The following is a 20,667-nucleotide window of genomic DNA, read 5'->3' as shown; positions in this document are numbered from 1 at the left end:
AGTAATTATGTCACTATGTGTGGAGGATATTCTGAATTTTTAAATCTATGAAGTTATGCTGGATTCTGAATAAAAGGAGTTAATTTGGATTCCTGCTTTAGGTGAACTTCTTTGTATGTAGAAGGCAACAGATTTGGGAAATTTCCCCAATTCACCACGAACACAATTCCCAGCTCAAACTGATGATCACTAACAGCAAACCAACTGCATCATTTTGCATCTTTTACTGTCATATTAACACCAAAGTCACTTTGAAGACGGCAACTAACTGCAAGTGGTTGCAGTCCTGGTCCCCATGAGTGAAGCAATCATTGTAAACAGTCACAGTAAGTTTGGTTGTGTTGCAGTCTCTAACCACTGTTTTCCCCATGCGTGACTGTAGCATAACATAATCTTCCCGCACCATGTGCACCACTTTCATCCTTTTAATATGCAAATGAAACATAAGCAACAGCACTGAAAGAGATCCAGCGGCGCATTAGGAGACACCCATGAAGGGGAGCTCATTTTAAAATCAGGTTTTTGAGTTGTAAAAGATTTTCATTGCACCTCACACTGATGACTTTAGTGTGATCAGCACTATTCGTTATTTTAACACTTATCTTTACCTTTTTTACACCAGTGTACAATAATGTCCCATCAGCAGACACTTTGTTTACTTCTGACTGATTAAAGTTCATATTCAGCTTCTTTCACTATTTTTAAAAGAATATTATATGAAGCCACAGTCCTTTTCCACAAGCATAAGATAATGAGCACTAAAACTCAAGTATTGTTTAGCTCTGATAACATCTAAACCCCCTCTGAGCTTACACATCCGATTGACACTTCAGCTTCTGTCTTAGCTTAAAAACGGACAGCGCCTTTTATCACTTATGGTTCAAGTGATATTTCCAACGCTTCAGCTTGTGCTTACTCTTTGTGCTATCACTTAAGCTCCTTTCTGCACCGTCTCTTCAGCTGCTATTGTCTGGGTATCCCATATGAATATATAATTTTTTTAAAAACCTGATGGAAAATCAAAACTTTAAATGTTTCAGATGCTTCAAGTGCAGTTTTGACACTTGTTTTTCTTTAAGAAATCATTATGTAATCTAGTTTCCTCTCTGAGTGATTAAAATGTGGCAGGCTTTGTGGTGCCAGGACGAACGCTCAAATAATTTGCGAAACCTGTCTGAAAAGCTGCCTAAGCACGACTAACAGGTTGTCTTCTCTGTTATTGTGCCGCACGGCGCCAAACACGTTTCTGTTTGGAGGCAGAGTCGACGCTGTGAGTGACAGGGCGGTGCGCAGACATATGAGAGATGAGATATTTGTGTGTGTGAGCTGTTGTTGTCAGACAGATGAGTAATGAGGTGTGTGTGCCTCTTCCGTGTATTTCCTGTAGCAGCCTAGTTTGAGAAATAGCATGCGTGCACGTGTAGGGGAATGTGTAACCGTGGGATCACAGTTTCGATGTGCTCGCCGGTGCCCCCTGACCCTCGTCATATCCATCACATCAACTGACTGCCGCTGCTTGTGCGCTTTCTCACACATTGTCTTTAAAAAACACACAAATGCACCGCTAAATGCTGAAGCTTTGGAAAAGTCAACACCAGATGAACACGATAAAGTACGAATGACTGTTCAACTGCACTGCTACACCTCGACATATTAATAATGAGACAAAAACGTGAGAGAGAAAAAGTGAATGAAGAAATATTATCCAAGCATTATAAGAAGGGAGAGTGCAAAAGGTGAGAGGAGCAAGGGAAAAAGCAGCAGCTTCTGCAGTTAGCGGGGTAGCATTAAATGTCTCATTTATTAGCTACGAACATAGCAGGAAGTCTGGATCAATTAAAGGGCCGACTGCATGTTTAGCACTGCTCAGCCTTTTGCAAGTTTCATTAGCTCTTCAGATATAAAGGGAAAGGCTAAGAGAGGTGTGTGCTGCATGCGAGTCAAAGAGAGAGAAGTGGAACAACCTTAGCTTTCACCATAGCAGGCAGTGAAATCAATTAAAGGGGCAGGATGCATATTTATCACCTTATCAGGCTGAATTAGACTTTATCTAGCTTTCAATACCTACTTCAAGACAGAAAGGGACAAAAGTGTGTATGTGTGTTGATTTAAGTGTGTGTTGATTTGAGTGAGTGAGTGTGTGGATGAGAGTAAGGGGGTTTCCAGAGGAGTTGGTACAGTGGATGAGGGAGGATGAAGTGATAGCGTATTGATCTAAGGAGTCCATCAGGCCAAGGACTCAATATGCCCAAGAGCTGTGACGGCCTCACAAGCTTTCACACAAACACACACACGACACTAAGGCTCCCTTTCGTCCTCCACACGTCGCCTACATCATACATAAATTCCACAGGCTGGATCGCAGGTCTTGATCAGATTACTGATTACTGCAGCCGTGAGCAATCATTAATTACTTTAAGACTAATCCCTGATTCTTACCCTGCAAATCTTTTAACGGCTAAAGAAACACATGAGTGAATGAGCAGGAGTTAAGGTTCACGGTAACTCACTCAAGAGCACAAATAAAAATCTTGAAGCTCCCGGGTGTGAGCAGCTGAAAAAACGGTTTTCTGATCTTAGTAAGTTCACGTGGATCAGAAAGGGAGAGCACCATTCAACGCTTAACTCAAGTCAATTTGACTTCAATTCAATTTATAAACACGGCAAGTTAAAAAAAGGCTAGTGAGAAGAAAGAACTTGGTGCATCCTGGGAAGCTGCCAGCAGCGTAGGCCTGTTGCAGCGTAACTAAGGGAGGATTCAGGGTCACTTGATCCAGGCGAAAAAAAACTTTAAGACAAATCTTTAAAGTAGAGACTAGAGTAGTGTCTGTCTCCCAAATCCAAACTGGAAACTAGTTACACAGAAGAGAGGCCTGAAAGCTGAAGGCTCTGCCTCTACTCTTAAACATCCTACAAAGTAAGTCAAAAAAAGTAAACCAACAGTCTCAAGGCCAAGTGCTTAAAGATGATACAGATGATGATTACTTAAATGTGAGTCATGGGTTATAAAAAAAAACAATAAAAGCTGCCTTTTCCAACACCTTTCTCTGGAGCTGGATACCTTTAATAATCAAATTCACTCAATCTCAGTCAAGAAAAGTGGTTTATGTTGGAAATTAATTCAAGAGCTAGAGGTCACATCTCTGTCAGACTGTTCTTAGATCCACTGATACTGAGTAAAAGTTTATCTTGTAATGACTTGTAATTGTCATCTTAGTTGAGAGTATTTGACCAATATTGCTAAGCACAAAGTATAGCCAATGGTAATGTGAAAGTTTTGCTGGTATTCTGTCAGATAACAGTTTATTACAGCTCATTCATAAGGGAGCATCACTGTCTGCAGCAGGTCCCATAGCAATCCATTCAAAAGGTCATCTCACTCTGAATCACTCAAATCCATGGTGGCACTGGAAACAGCAGAAATCAAAGTCAGGAGCACAACTACTCTTAAGCGTCTTATTTGTACACATAAACAAAAGACAAGTTGGGCAGTTCATGTGGGGACACAGTTTGCAGTCACCCTTTCTCACAATAGCACCAAAGCTCCACATCAGACTCACTATGTTCTCACTATGGAAAATACTGAGGTGAGGGTGCTTCCTGGGCGGAGAATGCACAAAGGGATACATGACATTAGGGGTGGGCGATAGAAACGATATACGATAGAAACTATATAAATTTAGCCAACGATAGAGATTTTGACTGTACCGCTCTATCGCGATAGCGCATGTTGATGATGTCAACAAGCTGCGCCTGTTTTGGTAGAAGATGGCCTCACTTTTAATATCCATTCTAGAATATTTTGGTATACAAAAGGAGTTCATGGTGCCCCCGTCCTGTGGCTGCAAAGCCCTCAAAGCAAGCTCAAATCATGACTCATCCACCACCGTGCTTTACAGTTGGTATGAAGCATTTGTGCTGATTAGTAGTGTTCGTTTTTTGTTTTTGTTTTTTTTACTTCTGGACAAACGTGGTCTTGCTCATTATACCCAAGCATCTCAAATTTGGTCTCATCTGGACAAAGGACATTGTTTCAGAAGTCATGTGGTTTGGTCTCAGGTTTTTTGTAATGGCTCTGAGCATTGCACCGTCTGACCTTGGTGTGAAATTGCTGTTAGGAGATTGTGGCACTATGTTAACACCCATCTGAATTCTCACAACCAACTAACTACCAAAACTTTTATTTTATAGAGGTGTTCACACTGGCTGATGATCATTTGATTACGTAACCTATTAATTCCTATGGAAGCGGTAAGAGTGTACTTATGTTTTAAGGGAGTACACAGTAAAAACTCATTCTCACAGGACTCCATGCACACTTATATGCTCTGTCAGACCAGACTGTTTGCTTCCTGTATCTGATATTACTGCATACCCAACAAAAAAAAAAAAAAAAAAAAAAAAGACCCTCTCTGTAAGGTTGCAGCTTCTTACAAAAAGGCAAAATGTGACTTCCTGGTAGGAAAAGAGCCTACAGCCATTGCTGTCCATAGAGCCAAGCCACTGGTGTGGCTTTAAATGACAAAGCAACATAAAGAAACACTGTTAAAAAGAGTCACATTTTAAAAACAACATCTTTACAGGCCTTGTTTTTGTCTGGGTTTAAATAAGACTGCAGCAGTCGAAAGCAGGGATTCATCTGTCATGCAGCAAAGAGATGTGGATTTATGTAAACAGTTCTAAGGACACTTTAAATCATCTATAATGAGCCTGTTCATTTTGGTCCAGGCGTGCCGTTTGAAGCACACGAGGCCCGACATTTCTTGGACAAAAAATACGGGCTCTGTCATTGTGTTTACACGATGCCCACTGATGCCTGTGTTCTGCTTAGTCACCGCTGAGTTGAACACAGCAGGAGTAAACAGCAGGGCTCCTTCTCCTCCCTCCCTCTCGCTACCTGAGTTTCCCTGACACACACATACAAGTGGTACCTCACAGAGCCTCGATCTAGTCCTCCACGCACATTCAATAACCCACGGAGGACAAAAAAGTCGGCCTTAATGGCGGCCCGTTTCGAAAAGAGGCCGAGCGCTTGAAAAGCCGATCCTTTCAAAGTAATGCCTGGGGCAGAAAGCTGGACCACAAGAGGGATATTCAAGAGGTTTCTCCATTTGTTTTCAGTGAGTGAAAGGCAGAGACCAAATATGCAACTGGAAATACAATATGTTCATCTCTCATATTTATTTACTGTTCTCTTGCTTTCACTGAAAAACTAGTTTTACCCTGCAGGAGTTTAATCAATGGAGAGTGAACATTGAATTTCTGATGGAGCTCTTTTATTGCTCCTTTTAGAAAGCAATGAAATGAGGAAGACAAGAATACCTAATATAAATAATCGGAATATCTAACAGCCTATTTTCTCATCACGTTTAGTTGGCCAAAGGTAACGGCAGACATCAGTTTCACTGAGAAACAAAAAAAAAACCCTAATTTTGAAGTTATTTCCTGTGTAACTCACCGGTTCAAGAGATCCGTTGCTTTGCTTATCAGGTGGAGGTGTGGCTGTCGTCTCAAGGGGCGGGGCCAATGCAGAGTCGCTGCTGCTCCTCACCAATAGAGGTGTATCTGTGATGAGAGACATGGGCGTTAGAGACAAAGATAATGAGAGGATGCCGTCGGCTCCATCTGTGTTTGTCTTTCGTGTGGTACGCTGTTGAAAAGAATCAATATTATATTAGCTCTCTCAACTCCAAACCCACTGTGGGTGATGAGAAGAGATGAAATCAGAAAAGCAGAGGAGGAAAAGAAAATGGAAACAGAGTTGGCTTTTGTCTTCCTCGCTAAACATTTGGCCTCCATCGTTTCTAGACAGAAAAACTGTGATGGTTAGACAGGCCCCTGAGGCGCTGGCACGACCGAAATGAATAAAAATTCATTTGAAAGCATCTCGTGACACCCAAAGAAGATATTTTGAAAGAAAACAAAGAGAAAATGACTCCTGATTGAGCACGGCTAATGTATATGCGAAGAGAAACGACACGGGAAATGATGAGAAAGACAAAGTGTTTGGAAAACACGACCAGACAAAAACACTGATCTCTTTTCAAGGGTTCCCATTTATTTTAGAATGACTCATAGACCCTGAGGGTGGACACGCAGCCACCCCAGCAAGATGCCCAAGCCTCACACCCACCCGCAGAGAGCATTTACATATGACCAGCTGTTGCCTCAACACTCCCATGCGCACACTCGCCGCAACCCCTCAGCCCAGAGAAAGGGAGAGGGAAACAACAGTGGGTCTGATTCCACAATAAAACAATTCGAAAGAAACTAATTTGGACTTTTGTGCTGCCTCTTGTGTTTAAAATCCACCCCAAAGGGAGCAGACGGGTATTTGTGGAGGTAAAACCCACGGTGGAGTGTTTCCAAATGCAACTCGACAGAGGAGAAAATAAAGTCAAGGGGAAAAGAAAAAGGCAGAGTGTGAAGTAAACAGAAAGAAGGGGGGGAAAAGCTGAGGAGAGAGCCAAGAGATGGTGACAGAGAAAGAGCAGGGTGAAAACCTGGAGAGGGAAGGCAAACAAAATTCTCTCCTTTCATGTAATCAATCTCTCTTTGGAGGGTCAACGACAGGGTCCTGGTCTAACGTGGTCAGAATAGAGAAGGAAAGAAGGAACTGGCAGAGGTCGGTGTGTGTGTGTGTGTGTGTGTGTGTGTGTGTGTGTGTGTGTGTGTGTGTGTGTGTGTGTGTGTGTGTGTGTAGAGATTGTAGACAGATGAAAAACGATCACTCCAATTGTCCCAGACACACAAACAAATATTCTTTCAGGCTCAAACACACTCATCCACACGTTCAATAATCTGAGTTTGTGTTCATCTTTATTAATTCATTTTTATTACTTATCCTAAACTATCAGCTATTCTCTGCTGACTCTCTGTCTGACACATTCCTTCTACCTCTGCTAACGCTGAATGTCAAAAAAGACTCAACGCTGACTCGCTATCACCGACGTGCTGGGATTTAAACAAGACGTTCCGAACGAAAAGTAGGAAAAGCTTCAAAAATGTTGGTTTCTTTTAATTAGCACTCAAGTTTTCCTCTGTTTTTCCCTCTTACATTCAGTTTCTTTTTTTCCTGCTTTGTTGAGGAAAAAGCAGAATGTATGTGGTCCAATTTCAAAAAGCAGACTTTGTGTAGAAATGTTTAAACTACACAGGAAACCGAATGATTTGCGATAATGAAATGTGCTTTGATTTAACAGAGAAACATCCAGAGGAAAAAAAAAAAACGCTATCTCTCGGAGCTCGCATCAAACGGCATCAACGCTTCTCTTTATTTGTCTGTTTCTTGCCATTTGTTAATTTTGTGTGCGTCTAAACTAGGTCACGCTATCTGCACAAACTTCTCATCATTTAAGAAAAAAAAAAACAACTCCTTTAGTGAAAGTGTATTCAAACTGAACACAAAGTGAATTTTAGAAACAGCAACTCTCTGCAAACGTGCAACTCTGTGCATCTCAGACATAAATCTGTCTGATGGAGGTAATGAGGGGAAGAAATGTCAATAGTGCAGGTTGAAAAGTTTCAACAGGAACCAAAAGTCGGCACCGACTTTGTGAAGATAAGAAAACATGGAGAGGGGTCAGGAGGAATAAATCAGAAATGAATGGAAGTTCCTTGTAAACTTAAGAGGTGGAGGTTGAGCTGTAAAGACACAGAGACAAGTATGACGCACACAGCACTAATGCAATGGTTGCTACAGTTCACTGCGTGGGATGAATATACAATGACCTCAAAAGCAGTTCAGTGGCCTAGAAACTGGTCAACGATACCCTGACAACCACAAGTCTCTGACCAGTTGGCAAATGGTTTCTGGAAGTCACTCACGGTTGGTGGCAAAGATGCATATGATGGTGCAGGGAAAATCTGTTTAGTAAGTAGTTGGCAAGTGTTTGCAAACAAGTTGGCATCTTCCATGCAAACTGCAGGCAACTGCAGCAATCTGTTCGTGACCAAACCAATCACAATTAGTGCAAGACTGAAAACCTTGCACTATCTTTGCAATTTATTTCACATTGCAAAAGCCAGAAATCTCAAGCAACCACTTGCCAACACGTTGAAGAATCAACAGTTTTCCCTTCCTCCGACTGATCCACTGATCCATCTCTAGGCCTGTATGACTGAGACCTACGGTTCTTAACATCAAAAAGCAACAAGTTTGCCAAGTCAGTTTAGACTTATAAAAGGGACAAACGAATATAGTACTACATTGCTTTTAGGAAAGTGAATACAACATGAAAGTGCCATGTTTTCACTGACATATGAGCTAATTTAACTCGCAGACAGAGACCCCACTTATAACTGATACAGCCTCAAAAATTGAGTTTCAGTTCCACCTTTGGGGTATTTTGGTCTAAATTAGATGCAAATAAATTCGATGAACAACTAAAGCACTTTTATTTATCTTGCTCCATTTGTATACATTATCTTACTAATATAAATTCTAAAAACGTATACAGCTATATTTATTTGCTACATTTTATACGAGCATTGATTAGTGCATCCCTGTTCCTTCCATTTAACCACAGAAGGCATGTTTACTGTTTAAACATTTCCAGATCAGCATATGCATTTGTAAAGGTCTCCAAGCTCAGAGGGGCCATTTATCGAATGCAGTAAAAACCTGTCATTAGATTTATGGAAAGTGAATGCAGGTAATGACTCACATGTAGTCCTACTGAATGATGAACTGCAAAACGCTGGAACAAACTGCACAGACAGACAGGTTCTTTAAGTGCCAAAATACATGACATCATGTTCGTAACAGACGGATCCTGAGATTAGACACACTGAGTGATTAACCCATTTTCCAAATGGCTATAATTGATTTTCTAAAATGAGCTTGAGAAGTAAGGTGCATCATTGTGAAACCTCAGTCAAGAGCCTCCCCCTCCCACACACATACTTTGCTTCAATGTCAATGATGCGACTTTGTAAAGTGACCAAGGCTGCTCCATGGTCACAGTCAGGCTCCACTGCCCAGTGGTCAGCCCCATAAATCCTCCTCCGTTTATCTGTTGGAGTCAAATCTGCCTCTATCAATCCTCCAAGCACTTAGAGTCCCAGAGCTTGGCACAGCAATGTGAAGGAACCTAAGGCTCATTAGCATTGAACTCTGACCTGCAGTGACCCCTGGACGGTCAAGCGGTGTCACTAAGGGGCGGGAATATTGATGAGAGTGACAGTTGTGACTCTCTCGGGTCAGTCACTATTTGAACGGTCATAAACAAGACTCTCTCAGAGGAGTTGTTAATCAAAGCTGGCTGTTCTGCCAATAGGATCTTTAATATTGAGCTAGTACACTGAAAAATACCCAACTTAGCAGCAGCAATGACCACATTCAACTTCCACTAACTGAACAGGCACATCTGGAGCTCCTATTGCCAATTGCAGTCTGCATGTAAACAAACCAGTGTTGAACAATCCCTGCTTTAAACAAAATATTGGCCATGCATTAAGAACATTCATTAGTTGACTTGAAGCTTATATCTAGAAACATGTTATAAAATGTATGTTACATAAGAAGATTCGCCAATCCTTAGGCCCAACTTTGATCTGACAGGCTTGTAATACATTAGTAGAAACCCTGAAATCAGAATCACAACTAAACTGAGTCATTAGAATAATTTAGGTTACACAAATTGAGGAATAATTTATTAAGATACATATTAACGAGTCAAAAGGTAGGAGCTGACCAAACTGTTTGAGGACTTTGATTAAATCTTTAATGATTATAGTGCATGTATGCATATATGTCTGTATATATCCCATCTCCTCCTTAGCGGCTGGGTTTTGTATGAACATCGTCACATATACAGTGATTATTAACATCTATGATGAGCATTTATTAACATCTATGTGCTTTTAAAATAAAGATTCTATAGCCAAATTATTTTGATTTGGCACATAACTTAACGGTCACCAACATTTGTGTAAATTACAGACTTTTCTTTGAGTCACCACTAAATACAGAGTGAAGAACTGGAAATGAAGTCCTTAAGGTCGACATGACGCATCAAATGTATAGAAGGTAATTTACAGGCACGTGCAGAGGGGGGGGGCTAGAGGGGCTTGAGCACCCGCCCCTTTCCTGATGGGTTCCCAAAGTGCCCTTTTGTTGAGGCAACTTTTAAAAAATATATATAAAAATTATTATTATTTTTTTAATGTGTGTGTGCGTGCGGAGTCCTGTCTGTGCCCCTCAACAATAATATTTAACTATTAATCACAGTTTTGCTAAATAAAAGGATCTGGCTTGCATCAGTCACATGATCACATTTAACCAATGGTCGCCCTTGACGGCAGAACGCGCTGGTTACGAGCCGGGAACGAGCTCACAAAGAGCACACGCATTTGTTGCGGTCCGGAGCTGTAGGAGAAACACAAGTTAACTCAGAGACACAGACTGATGCGACAAAACCAGTAAGTAGGTGTACAGCGTACACTGTAGTGTATAGCACCCAGGAGTATTAGCTTATCACGTACACGTTGGTAAGCTGTCTTGTTGCAACTGACGAACTGAAACAAACGAACGTGCTGTGTGTGCAACAGCGTGACAAACATTACCTGTCCTTTTATTAACTGCACAAGTAGTGCTGGTCATAGCTGCTGGCTACCTGTGTAAGGCTGTCATGGGTCTGTAGCTCTGTCACCGTTTTAGGGAACATATTTAGTTTTAAAGTATTTAGAAACATATTTAGTTTTAAAGTAAGTTTCCGGGCTTTTCCTGCCTTTCTGGAGGGATTATATTTCACTAAAAAACGATCTAATATGCATGTCCACATAATAATTATTATAATTATAATATATTAAAAAACACACGCTGTATTTTAAAGAACATACATTAAGAAGCAGATTATATTAGATTTATATTTTAAATAAGACAAAAGTTGGATTTTACAGCAGTAAAATGATTGTATGTCTACAGTTTAAACATGTAATAAGCTTTGCCCCTGCACAGAGTAGATAGTGAAACAAATGGAATCATCATAAATACATTATTTCACATTTATTACTTCCCCCTCCTCTTTGCTTTATTATTGTAGCTCTAGTAATAAATAATAATGTAAGGATTCTGGATCAGCACCGTGATGCCCATAGTATATACAGTATTCTGAAGAAGGTCTAAAATGTCACTGTGTGTGCGTGCATGTGTGTGTTTTATGTATATGGATTATTTTAAATTATTACTCATGATATAACATTGTCCAGACATGCCTGGTAAGGACATGAGGAGGAAACAGAGCTGTGTGAGGCTACTAAAGGCAGTGCTATAACATTTTTCTCTCATCATTTTATTATAGATTAAGTGCTGGAGTTGTTTGGTGTGGATAATTAAATTATAGTTTATTGCAATAACAAGTTGTGCCTTGTTCTCAGAAAGACAGCAAGTGGAGAGTGATATATGAAAAGATGGGATGGAAGGAAGAAGAGAAGCAAAGAGTGATTCACAGGCAGAGCCTAAGCGCTGTCACCAATCTTTGCATTTAGTTATTATCTCATGACACTTGTTTAATCAGCTACCATCTCTCCTATGGACTTTTTAATGTCTACAGTCTCAGATCAACACAGCCCTGCCCTCCAGCACTATCCACAGCAACCCCTCAACAGCAACATTGTACTCATCAGGTAAAACATCGGCTACGTTTGCTTTGCCTTGTTGCCCATATTAGATTCTTGATGAATGTGTGTTGTTGTTATTCAGCCTGGCTCAATGTGCCCCTTTTTAGCTTTAAGCACCCGCCCCTTTAAACCTCTCTGCACGGCCCTGGTAATTTACACCAGAATTTACACCGTGCTCTATAAAACTGTCATAGATTTGAAAACTGTCGGTGAAAATGGATTTAATAAATAAGTGTTTGAAGTTAAAGGTTTGTGTAGTGCCCTATTGTGTAAAGAATGCAATGTCACTGGGTTGGTTGTTGCTAGCAGACTCACATTAGCTTATGTTAGCTAACTCGTGACAGAACTAGCTCAGGGGAAAATAAAGAAAACTAAAACTAAAAAACAGTCTAAGGGGATCACTTTTGTACCAATCCTGGCTCCAACACTGAATTTTATGTTAACAAGTATATACAGTTCACTTTCACTCTGTTTCTTAATCAGTAAGCAGTTCTTTATTGTTAGCTAGCTGCACTGAAGCAGGAAAAGCTTTTTAAGCTATTAGCGTTATAGCTAATAGTTGGCATCTGGTAACTGTAGGTTTACAGAGCACTTTATATTGTATTTCAGACTAAACAGGTTTCTATATAGCTTGCAAAGAATACAAATAAATCTAAAAATGTATACATAATTGCTACATGTCCATGTCGCTCCATTTTTAGGTGTTTAGAAACAACCAGTTTTTGCCATCTGACGATATACAGCAGTATAAGACATAAGTATAACAAGATAAATTAACCATAGATCTCTGTTTGTGCCATACATGAGTGAGCAAAAGCACCCCAGGCCTGGCATATGCTATAAAAATAATATTTAAACAAACTGAGGAGGCTTTGGAAACAGACTAAAAATACGTCTAAATACAGCAGCCTGACATATGGTGCCCTCAGGACAGGGAGTGAGTATCATTCTTGCCCTTTTGGCAAAGTGAACAGAATTTTTTATGTATTTTAAGAACACACACATTTTCTGAATTTAGTATGGAGTCTATTTTGAGAAGCCAGGTGGCAGAACTAAAAACATAGAACGTTTTATTTTAGCTTCGCTAATTCGACAGGACCGTACACCCACAACCACAAGGTAACCTCCAACTTCAAAACAGATCCCACCCATGAAACTCATCTCAGCTCCCACTTCAAGGCCAGAAAATGGTAGCGCGCTGAAACGCACCCAACTTATGTTCTTCCCTTTATCTTTCCATTGAGGTTTGTGTAACTGGAGAGAGCTGAAGAGAAACTTGTAAACTCTGCCAGCTCTGTGTTTATCTGCCTCAGACTCTCCATCTGCAGCTCTGTGCCTAACTAGGCTGCTTATGCAATTCTGGGAACACAGAGGTTTATTTTAAGAATTTCCTCTTGTTTTCAGTTCTAAAAGTTCTGCAATGCTGCTAGTTCACTTCCAGGGCAAGATGAAAACAAGGATGCATCATGTTTCTGACTGACTGTGTTTATGACTGTGTGCCTTTGTTTGCCGTTGTGTTTGTATGTGCAAGCATGCGTCTGCTATACGGACATTTATTATTATGGACAGCGCTTTGCTCGTGTGCACATTTATATCCGTGAGTGCGTGTGTTTTCATGCCACAGGCCTGTGTGGTCTTGTTTTGCTGGCAATCGATAGAGCAGCCCAGCTCAGGCTGCTCATGGGATGATGCGATAAGGACTCTTTTCCTAGAAGTGTGTGCGCGCGTGTGTCAGTGTAGCAGCAGATCAATGCGGGTCTAATCACCCCACTGGGGCAGCGTGAAGTCCAATCACCCTGTTCAAACAACTGGCCCAACCTGACACACAAACACTTTGATGCCTGACTGATTACTGAATTACTTCTTGTTCTGTCCACCAGCATTCAGCGCGATTACACGCTTTCTTATAATCAGATTATTGTGAATAATAAGATTTAAGTAACTCTGTGATTAAAGCATTCACATGGTTTGGGGTAACTTAATTTTCCTACTAACTCTCGTTTCAGTGACTTGTTGGTAAATGCTTTAGGATGTGTTGTAGCCTGCATGATACATGTTATTATCCCACAGCTGTGAGGCTCTCTACATCAGTTAACTATGAACATTCTTGGATAATAGAAAGATGAAAGGTCAGTACATGAGACAGGAACACCGCTATCAGCTAATGTTCTCACTTGTAGTTTGACTAAGATAATCGAGTTAAAGTGTTTACACACAGTGAGGTCTCGAAGCCTTTAGACAAAAACAACCACAGTGGATTTAAATCAAACGAGTGAAGTGAAAAGCACAATGTTCAGCTTTAACTCAAGGGGTTTAATAAAAGTATCGCATTACTTGTTTAGGAATTAAAGCCATTTACAGCCATCAGGGAGGGTCTGAGGAGAGGGCATGAACGGCAGGACCAGCTCAATGTTCCCAAACCAGAGAAAAATAGAGAGCAAAACAAATTCTCAAAGCGCATTTGCACTGTCGAGGTGGAGGGCCTTTCCCCTCCAGAAGTAGACATTAGCACGATGGAAGACCATAGCTGCTGGCTCCAGTGCTGGTAATGTCTGAACCCACTGCTCTCTCTCCTTCTCTGTCTCGCCATCAAGGGACCATCCTGCCATCTGTAACCACTGCTGAACCATATGAAGCTCTTCTACGATTCTACGCTTGATTTATTTTACCAAAATAAAAAAAATTAAAAAAAGAGGGTAAAGGCTTAGAAAAAGCCTAGCATAGACTCATTGAATGATCAGTTTCAATCACTGAGACTGAATGCCAATTACCCAAATCACACCCAACGACTGGGGGAAGTCAGCCACCCACCTCTCATTTCAGGGTATTAACATTATTTCTCATATGAATTTTATAGCCTGTGTCAATTCACTCTGTTTACTTTGCACTGATCAGGATGTCAGACCGAACCATCTTGAATCAATGCAATACAATTTTTATACTATAATATATTAATATATTGGCCATTAGAAATGACAGCACCAAAATATTGGCAAATAGCTAATATCAACCAATATATCAGCCCCATCAATCTGTCAGGCTCCAATTAGAATAGCAAATATTTATTTCATAAAGTAGAATAGAATAGAACAGAATAGCCTTTTATTGCCATTGTGCATTTGAAAAGTGGTTTTCATGGGCTTTGTAAGTCCTATTTTTTTCTATTATTTCTATATAAGAAGAAAAGATTTTCTGCCATCACTGTTCCTCTATTTTTATGAGATTACTGTAGACCAATGCTTGCTTTCCTACTCCTATATTTCTTTATCTTTTGATAAATCTGCAGCATTAAAAACCACCCTGAATCTTTGCTTGCACTTTAAGCACTGATGCACAATCAATTAACAACATTACTTTTGACACTTCATTTGCTATTCTTCATATTGATTCCTGCAGTATGTCTATGATATCTCTGTGTTCTGGTTTAAATAAGAGAAATGGGTCAATCGATTCCTAGGGCTAATTTTAACAACCTGCGCAAGCATGCATTTCATAGGCTGCATAACCTGAGCCTATGCGATCCTGTGAATTAAACCTCTCTCTATCAGGTCTGACTGTTTACAACCCATCGCTTTGTCCTTGTCTCCAGACATGATGTTACTCCAGAGCAAGATATGATGTAACACCCGGTTAACAACCAAACTCGTTACAGCAAGAAGGACAGCAAACACACACAGACACACTCCCGTAAGACTTTCCCGGCAGTAGATATATGGGCGCTTTGGGTGCGATTGGTTGGTTAACTTGCATGCAGATTCTTTTGTGTCATTGTGTGCGCGCGTGCATGTCCGGATGACAAAAGTGTCCTTTATTGCGTCTGGCTCTCTATGAGGGGCGTCACAGGGTCACATCATAACTAAGTTAGTCAAGGTTCAGCAGGGCTGGAGAGCAGGTTGCGGGGTGGGAGCAGGAAGAGGTCCCACTGGGTTAAAGACAGGGTGGAACAGGCATATCGGGTTTGGAGAGGGGGGGTTGGCTGGAATTAGTCCATTCATGCTTGGCTGGACCCTGGGCATGCTAACAGGCTACAGTGCTAATCTAGTTAGAGCTGGAAGCCATGCAGACGCAGGGAAAGCGGGCTTGGATGGGAGGGTGAGAGAAAAGATTTCCTGTGGGTGAGGGGGGTCAAGGTCTAGGGCCTCGGCTGTGGAGCTAGATGGCAGGTGGTTGAAGCTGAATAGCAGAAAAGGGGAAAAAATGAGTGGGTCGAGAGGCGAGAAGGCAGATGATGGGGCATGGGTGAAAGTGGGCACACAGAGAGGGCTAGCAAAGGCCAGTTGTATGCGTGGGGGTATCACACTGTTCCTCTACGGTTAACAGATGGAGGGAGGAGAATGAAAGGGGTTGCAGGGTGACCCAGTGATTAGACAGACCCTTATTAAATCCCATCAAGGCTCTTTTATCTTGCTTTTCATCTTTCACTTGGTCACTTGGCACTCAAAAATTAATCAATCCAAGGCCCAGGAATGGAAAAGAATGAGGGAAAAATTCTGCTCCGATTATTTACAGTAAAATGTATCTATAGCCGGAGCAGCCTACAGCCCAGACAGAGCAGATATTTCACCAGAGGCTCCATCAGGCTTCTGACTGAATACTCTTCTTATGCCGTTTCCCCTCTGTAGACCCAGTAACTTCTATACTTTATTTTCTGACTGCAAGGACGTTTACTTTTTATATCAGCTCCACTTCACAAACATAGTAATCTGTCATCCTCCATATTAAACTGATGAGTGCATCAGATTGACTGTGGAATGAGCGGCACCAAACAGCATCAATCCCCCTTGATCGAGTCACCGAGCTTCTAACAGCCTTGGTAAGACTTATTTTTCATAGCCATTCCCACCGTCTGATTTCCTACAGAAGGAGTACATAACAAGACCAGGACAGATCAGAGGAAAAGTCCTACAAGTGACTCAAGGCCACAGGAATTTAAACTTCTCTGCTCGCACACAGAGCTAAACCAGTCTGTCTAAAAACTAAAGCTAAACCAAAAACAGAGACTAATAAATATAAAAGACGCTGTGCAGCAGGTTGGCATGTATATTTGCAATGCATATTTAAAATTCTCTAGTAGCTTTATTCACACTATGGTAACCACACATCCTCCTACTCGCACCATTCTGATTATTATTAATAATAATTATTATTCTGAAAATTAAATCAGCTGTCAACTTTGATCAGCTTTTCTCATTTTTAACATATATTTGTCATCACTTACTTATATATATACACAAGGCATGGTGAAGCAGCTTGTATCAAACAACATACATGCTAAACAGTGTTGTTATTAAAAGTATAAAAGACAGACTGGATATAAAGATAAGTTGTGCACTGGTATGTAGACTACTGTCTTAATGTTTTACCTCTTTAAACCAAATGTGACCACCTTTGATCACATGGGTACAGCTGGAGAAGTCTCATCTAATCTTAGCACTGCCAAGTTAGCTTGATCAGCATGGTGGATCCATAATTAAATATGATATTAAACAGGACTAAATATGAATGATGGAAAAAAAACAGGCTCAACACAAAGTGTAATCTAAATATACATTTGGATTGTCTTGTTCACTGTTTAGTTGCACTAAGACAAAGTTAAAACTACTTGTCACTCAGAAAGCCCCTGAAGGTTCTTATCCAGATCAGATAATATGCTGTTATTATGTTGCCTAGCCTATTGCTAGGCAGTTGCTAAGATGACTTGTTTTTAGCATTTATGTACTTATGACACCATATAACAGCCTCATATCATTTTTATTTCACAAAAATAACAACTCATTTATATACCCAAAACTTCTGTTATGCATGCACTAGTTGATAAAGTTTAATCAGGTAAGTAACCAACCTTGTGTAGATGTCACAAAGGGAAAACTAGGTAAGCTAAACCTATTTGTAATGAATCTGAAGGGATGGACTTGCTTTTAGAGCCTGCCTCAAGTGGCCAGTAGAGGAACTGCAAGCTTTGACATCTTGTGGATTGGCTTAATTTTGACTTTACCTTCACATCTTCTTTGTCAGTTGGTATCATTGCCATAGCTTGGCTAACTTATAGCAGCAACAGGTTCACTTGGTCAGAATACAAAACTAAATAATGTGAGATGTGGATTTTTTTCCCCAAAGCACTTCACTTATTTTAGAAGCAGAATAATATCCAAAAACAACAGGGGACGATAGGAAAATGATATAACATTTATCAGTCAAGTACCTTAACAGACCTCCCAATCCCAAAGTGTAATTTCAGTGTCAAAAACAACAGGGCTGAGGTGTAAATGGGCATTTTCCAATTGTGTTTTTTTAAAATTAAAATGCAACTCAATCCTCAGCAGTTGTTTTTTGTTTTTCTAAATGAATGCTGCATTGCTGCCTCGGTGGCTCTCAGTTGGTTCTCGTTCTTACACTTTGCTCAGACTAAGTAAAGAATGCTAAGTGAGGACGCCAGGAGAGCAGGTTGCGTCAACGCTGCATCTGTTTTCACACGCCATCAAGTTACAGGCAAAAAGTTTCTGTGTTCGGCTTGCATCTGTTCCAGAAATGCACTTTCTGATTCTCTCGCCCTCTCTCACACACACATGCAGTCACACACCTACACACACACACACACACACACACACACACACACACACACACACACACACACAGCTGTATCACCATGATACCCCTTCTCACATGCACAAAAAAAATGTGTTGATTGAGTATAGCCTCGGTTGTTCAGGTGTTTAAGAGATTTTTGCAGACTCTTCTCTTACATCTGTGTCAGGAAAAGTGTATTTTCACGAGTTGAGGCTCAACTTGCATAATTAACACGTGCACACGAAAAAGTTACACAGCAGGGTAGGGACGTACTGGCTTTGAGGACGGCCTCGTTCACTTCGATCTCTCCTCTGTCTTCATCCTGGTACTGCAGGTGGGGGTAGTAGGTGAAGGGCTCTGGACTCGGGGCAGCACTGGACGAGCTGTTAGACATGCTCTCTCGGGGGCTCTCCGTCCTCACATGCTGGGGTTTGTTAAACACTGCCACCAGCTGGAAGACAAACAAAAAAGTTAAAACTGCATCCTAAATGTTCGAAAATATTAAACATGATATGTACACAAATCTGAAACCAACAAGCTTTTCTTGAGACAAGCGTGACAGGATAAACAATATGAGTCCTGGCATATGAACAAGCTGGAAACACACAGCCAGGTTATATAGCATCTCCACTGTGCCGTGATCACAGGAAGGCTTTTATGTGATTTATCTTGCCGGCAGTGGGGATGCAACCTGCTTCGTTCTGCCAAGTATGCAGATGCGTGTGTGACTGTGTGTGTGTGTCTGAGGAAAGCAAACAGAGCTGGATTCACAGCTCATTCACTCTCAAACCCCTTACAGTGCATAACACACCGGCTGGTGCCTCCGCAGCGACACGATGACTTCTGTATTTCGTGAACAAAGGAGAAAAACTCTGACCGGCCATTTCGTCCAGTTCGGGGGACGTGACACACGGCGAGGCCCGGGGCGAGGTGTGCACGTATGAAATTAGCGCTCAAATGAGATCTGACGTGAGAATGAGAAGCTGTCAAACACAATGACACGGCTGACACAATGAGACGACGGGAAGAGACGGGGGCGGCCAAATGAACAGGGGATGGAGGGCAGGAGAATGACAAACAATCCTAATTGAGACAGGGACATGATGGCAGATAGGGGAGCGAGCGCATGTTTGTGTGTGTGTGCCCGCTGCGATCCGTGCTATTGCACGGATTGGTTTGATAAATGGGCGCGTGGCGGCGTGACGCTCTCATTAGATGGCGGCTGCGAAGGGAAATGACCACTTAATGAAAAGCAATAACCGCGATGGAACGAGGGAAGGAAATAAAACAACAGACGAGTTTAGGGCGTCAATTAACAACAACAACAACAATAACCAAACAGACCCTGTGTGTGTGTGTGTGTGTGTGTGTGTGTGTGTGTGTGTGTGTGTGTGTGTGTGTGTGTGTGTGTGTGTGTGTGTGTATAAACAATGCGCACGGAGTAGGCGGAGAGATATGCATCATCCATCACACTGTGACGCCGCCTCTCACCTCAACCTCCCGTGATTCAATATCCTCATGACACCTGGCCAACGCCATGCAAAGGAGATTCGTCAACTGTATTCATGCGCGCATACGTATGAGCGTTGGCGTGAGCTGCGAGATGAGGGATTGAGCGGCTGGCAGATGCAAAGAAGGGAAAAGAAAAGACAGATCGCCAGGAAAACAATCTGATTGCGCTGGCTGATGGATGCTTCGCGAGCTCCTTCTCTCTTCTTTATCTTCTTTCCTCTTTCTCTGCTTATCTCCAACTCTCCCGAGCCTCCGTCTCTTTCTCCAAACTCGTTGACAGCATCAATCAAAGAAGAAGTCTCCGAGCATAACGTGACGCGCGCGCGCACACACACACACACACACACACAAACTACCACGCGCAAACACACAGTGATGATGAGCTCCCCTCGAGAACGATTTATTTGTTTTGAAGAACAACTTCTTTTAATGTATGGAGGGATGATGATGATTTGCTTTTCAGGAGTTAATTTTTTATGGCTGACACAGGCAGGGGAGTGATGCTGATGAAGGCCGCCCCGCTGCTTCCGCTCATCACTCAATCAAACACAAAGTATCAACAAAATGAAGTACTGTTTTTGAGTCTCAGCGATGACTTTCCATTGATCACGAGATGCTCGGCGCTAAGCCGTAACCTTTAACTTGACCCAATCCAATCAAGTAGCATCTGCTCAAGATGCCTTTGCATTGCATGCAGGAAAAATCCTGTTAAGTTAAGAAAAAACTTCTTACATATAAAAAGAAAAAAAGTTTTCCTAAACAAACTGGTTCTATGTATAAAAAATGTAATTAACAGCTAATTAGAACAAGTCCATAAAGGGTGCCGTATCCCAACATGGTGCCATTATAGGTGACGGTTGTTGGGTGCTGACGAAGGTGAAAGTCAAGTCATTTGCTGACAAGCTACAGTTTGAATTCAGAGCAGAACAGACCACCCCAAGAAGACCTAAAAACACTTTAGGGATA

General features: G+C 41.4%; 1 protein-coding gene across 2 annotated transcripts in view; it reads right to left on the bottom strand.

Moving 5' to 3' along the window:
- pard3ba (par-3 family cell polarity regulator beta a) overlaps positions 1 to 20,667 on the bottom strand; it is a 191,113-nt gene that overhangs the window by 134,261 nt on the left and 36,185 nt on the right. For both annotated transcript variants that reach the window (XM_040038425.1, XM_040038424.1), the window contains exons 3-4: positions 18,463 to 18,640; positions 5,459 to 5,565 (exon numbers count right to left, since the gene is read on the bottom strand). In XM_040038425.1, coding sequence (XP_039894359.1) covers positions 5,459 to 5,565; positions 18,463 to 18,640 — 285 coding nt within the window. The remainder of the gene's footprint in view (positions 1 to 5,458; positions 5,566 to 18,462; positions 18,641 to 20,667) is intronic.

The sequence above is a fragment of the Simochromis diagramma genome, unplaced genomic scaffold (assembly GCF_900408965.1).
Source record: "Simochromis diagramma unplaced genomic scaffold, fSimDia1.1 OVJJ01000413.1, whole genome shotgun sequence".
In the NCBI taxonomy this organism is placed as follows: Eukaryota; Metazoa; Chordata; class Actinopteri; order Cichliformes; family Cichlidae; genus Simochromis; species Simochromis diagramma.
This window is presented reverse-complemented; position numbering and strand designations above follow the sequence as displayed.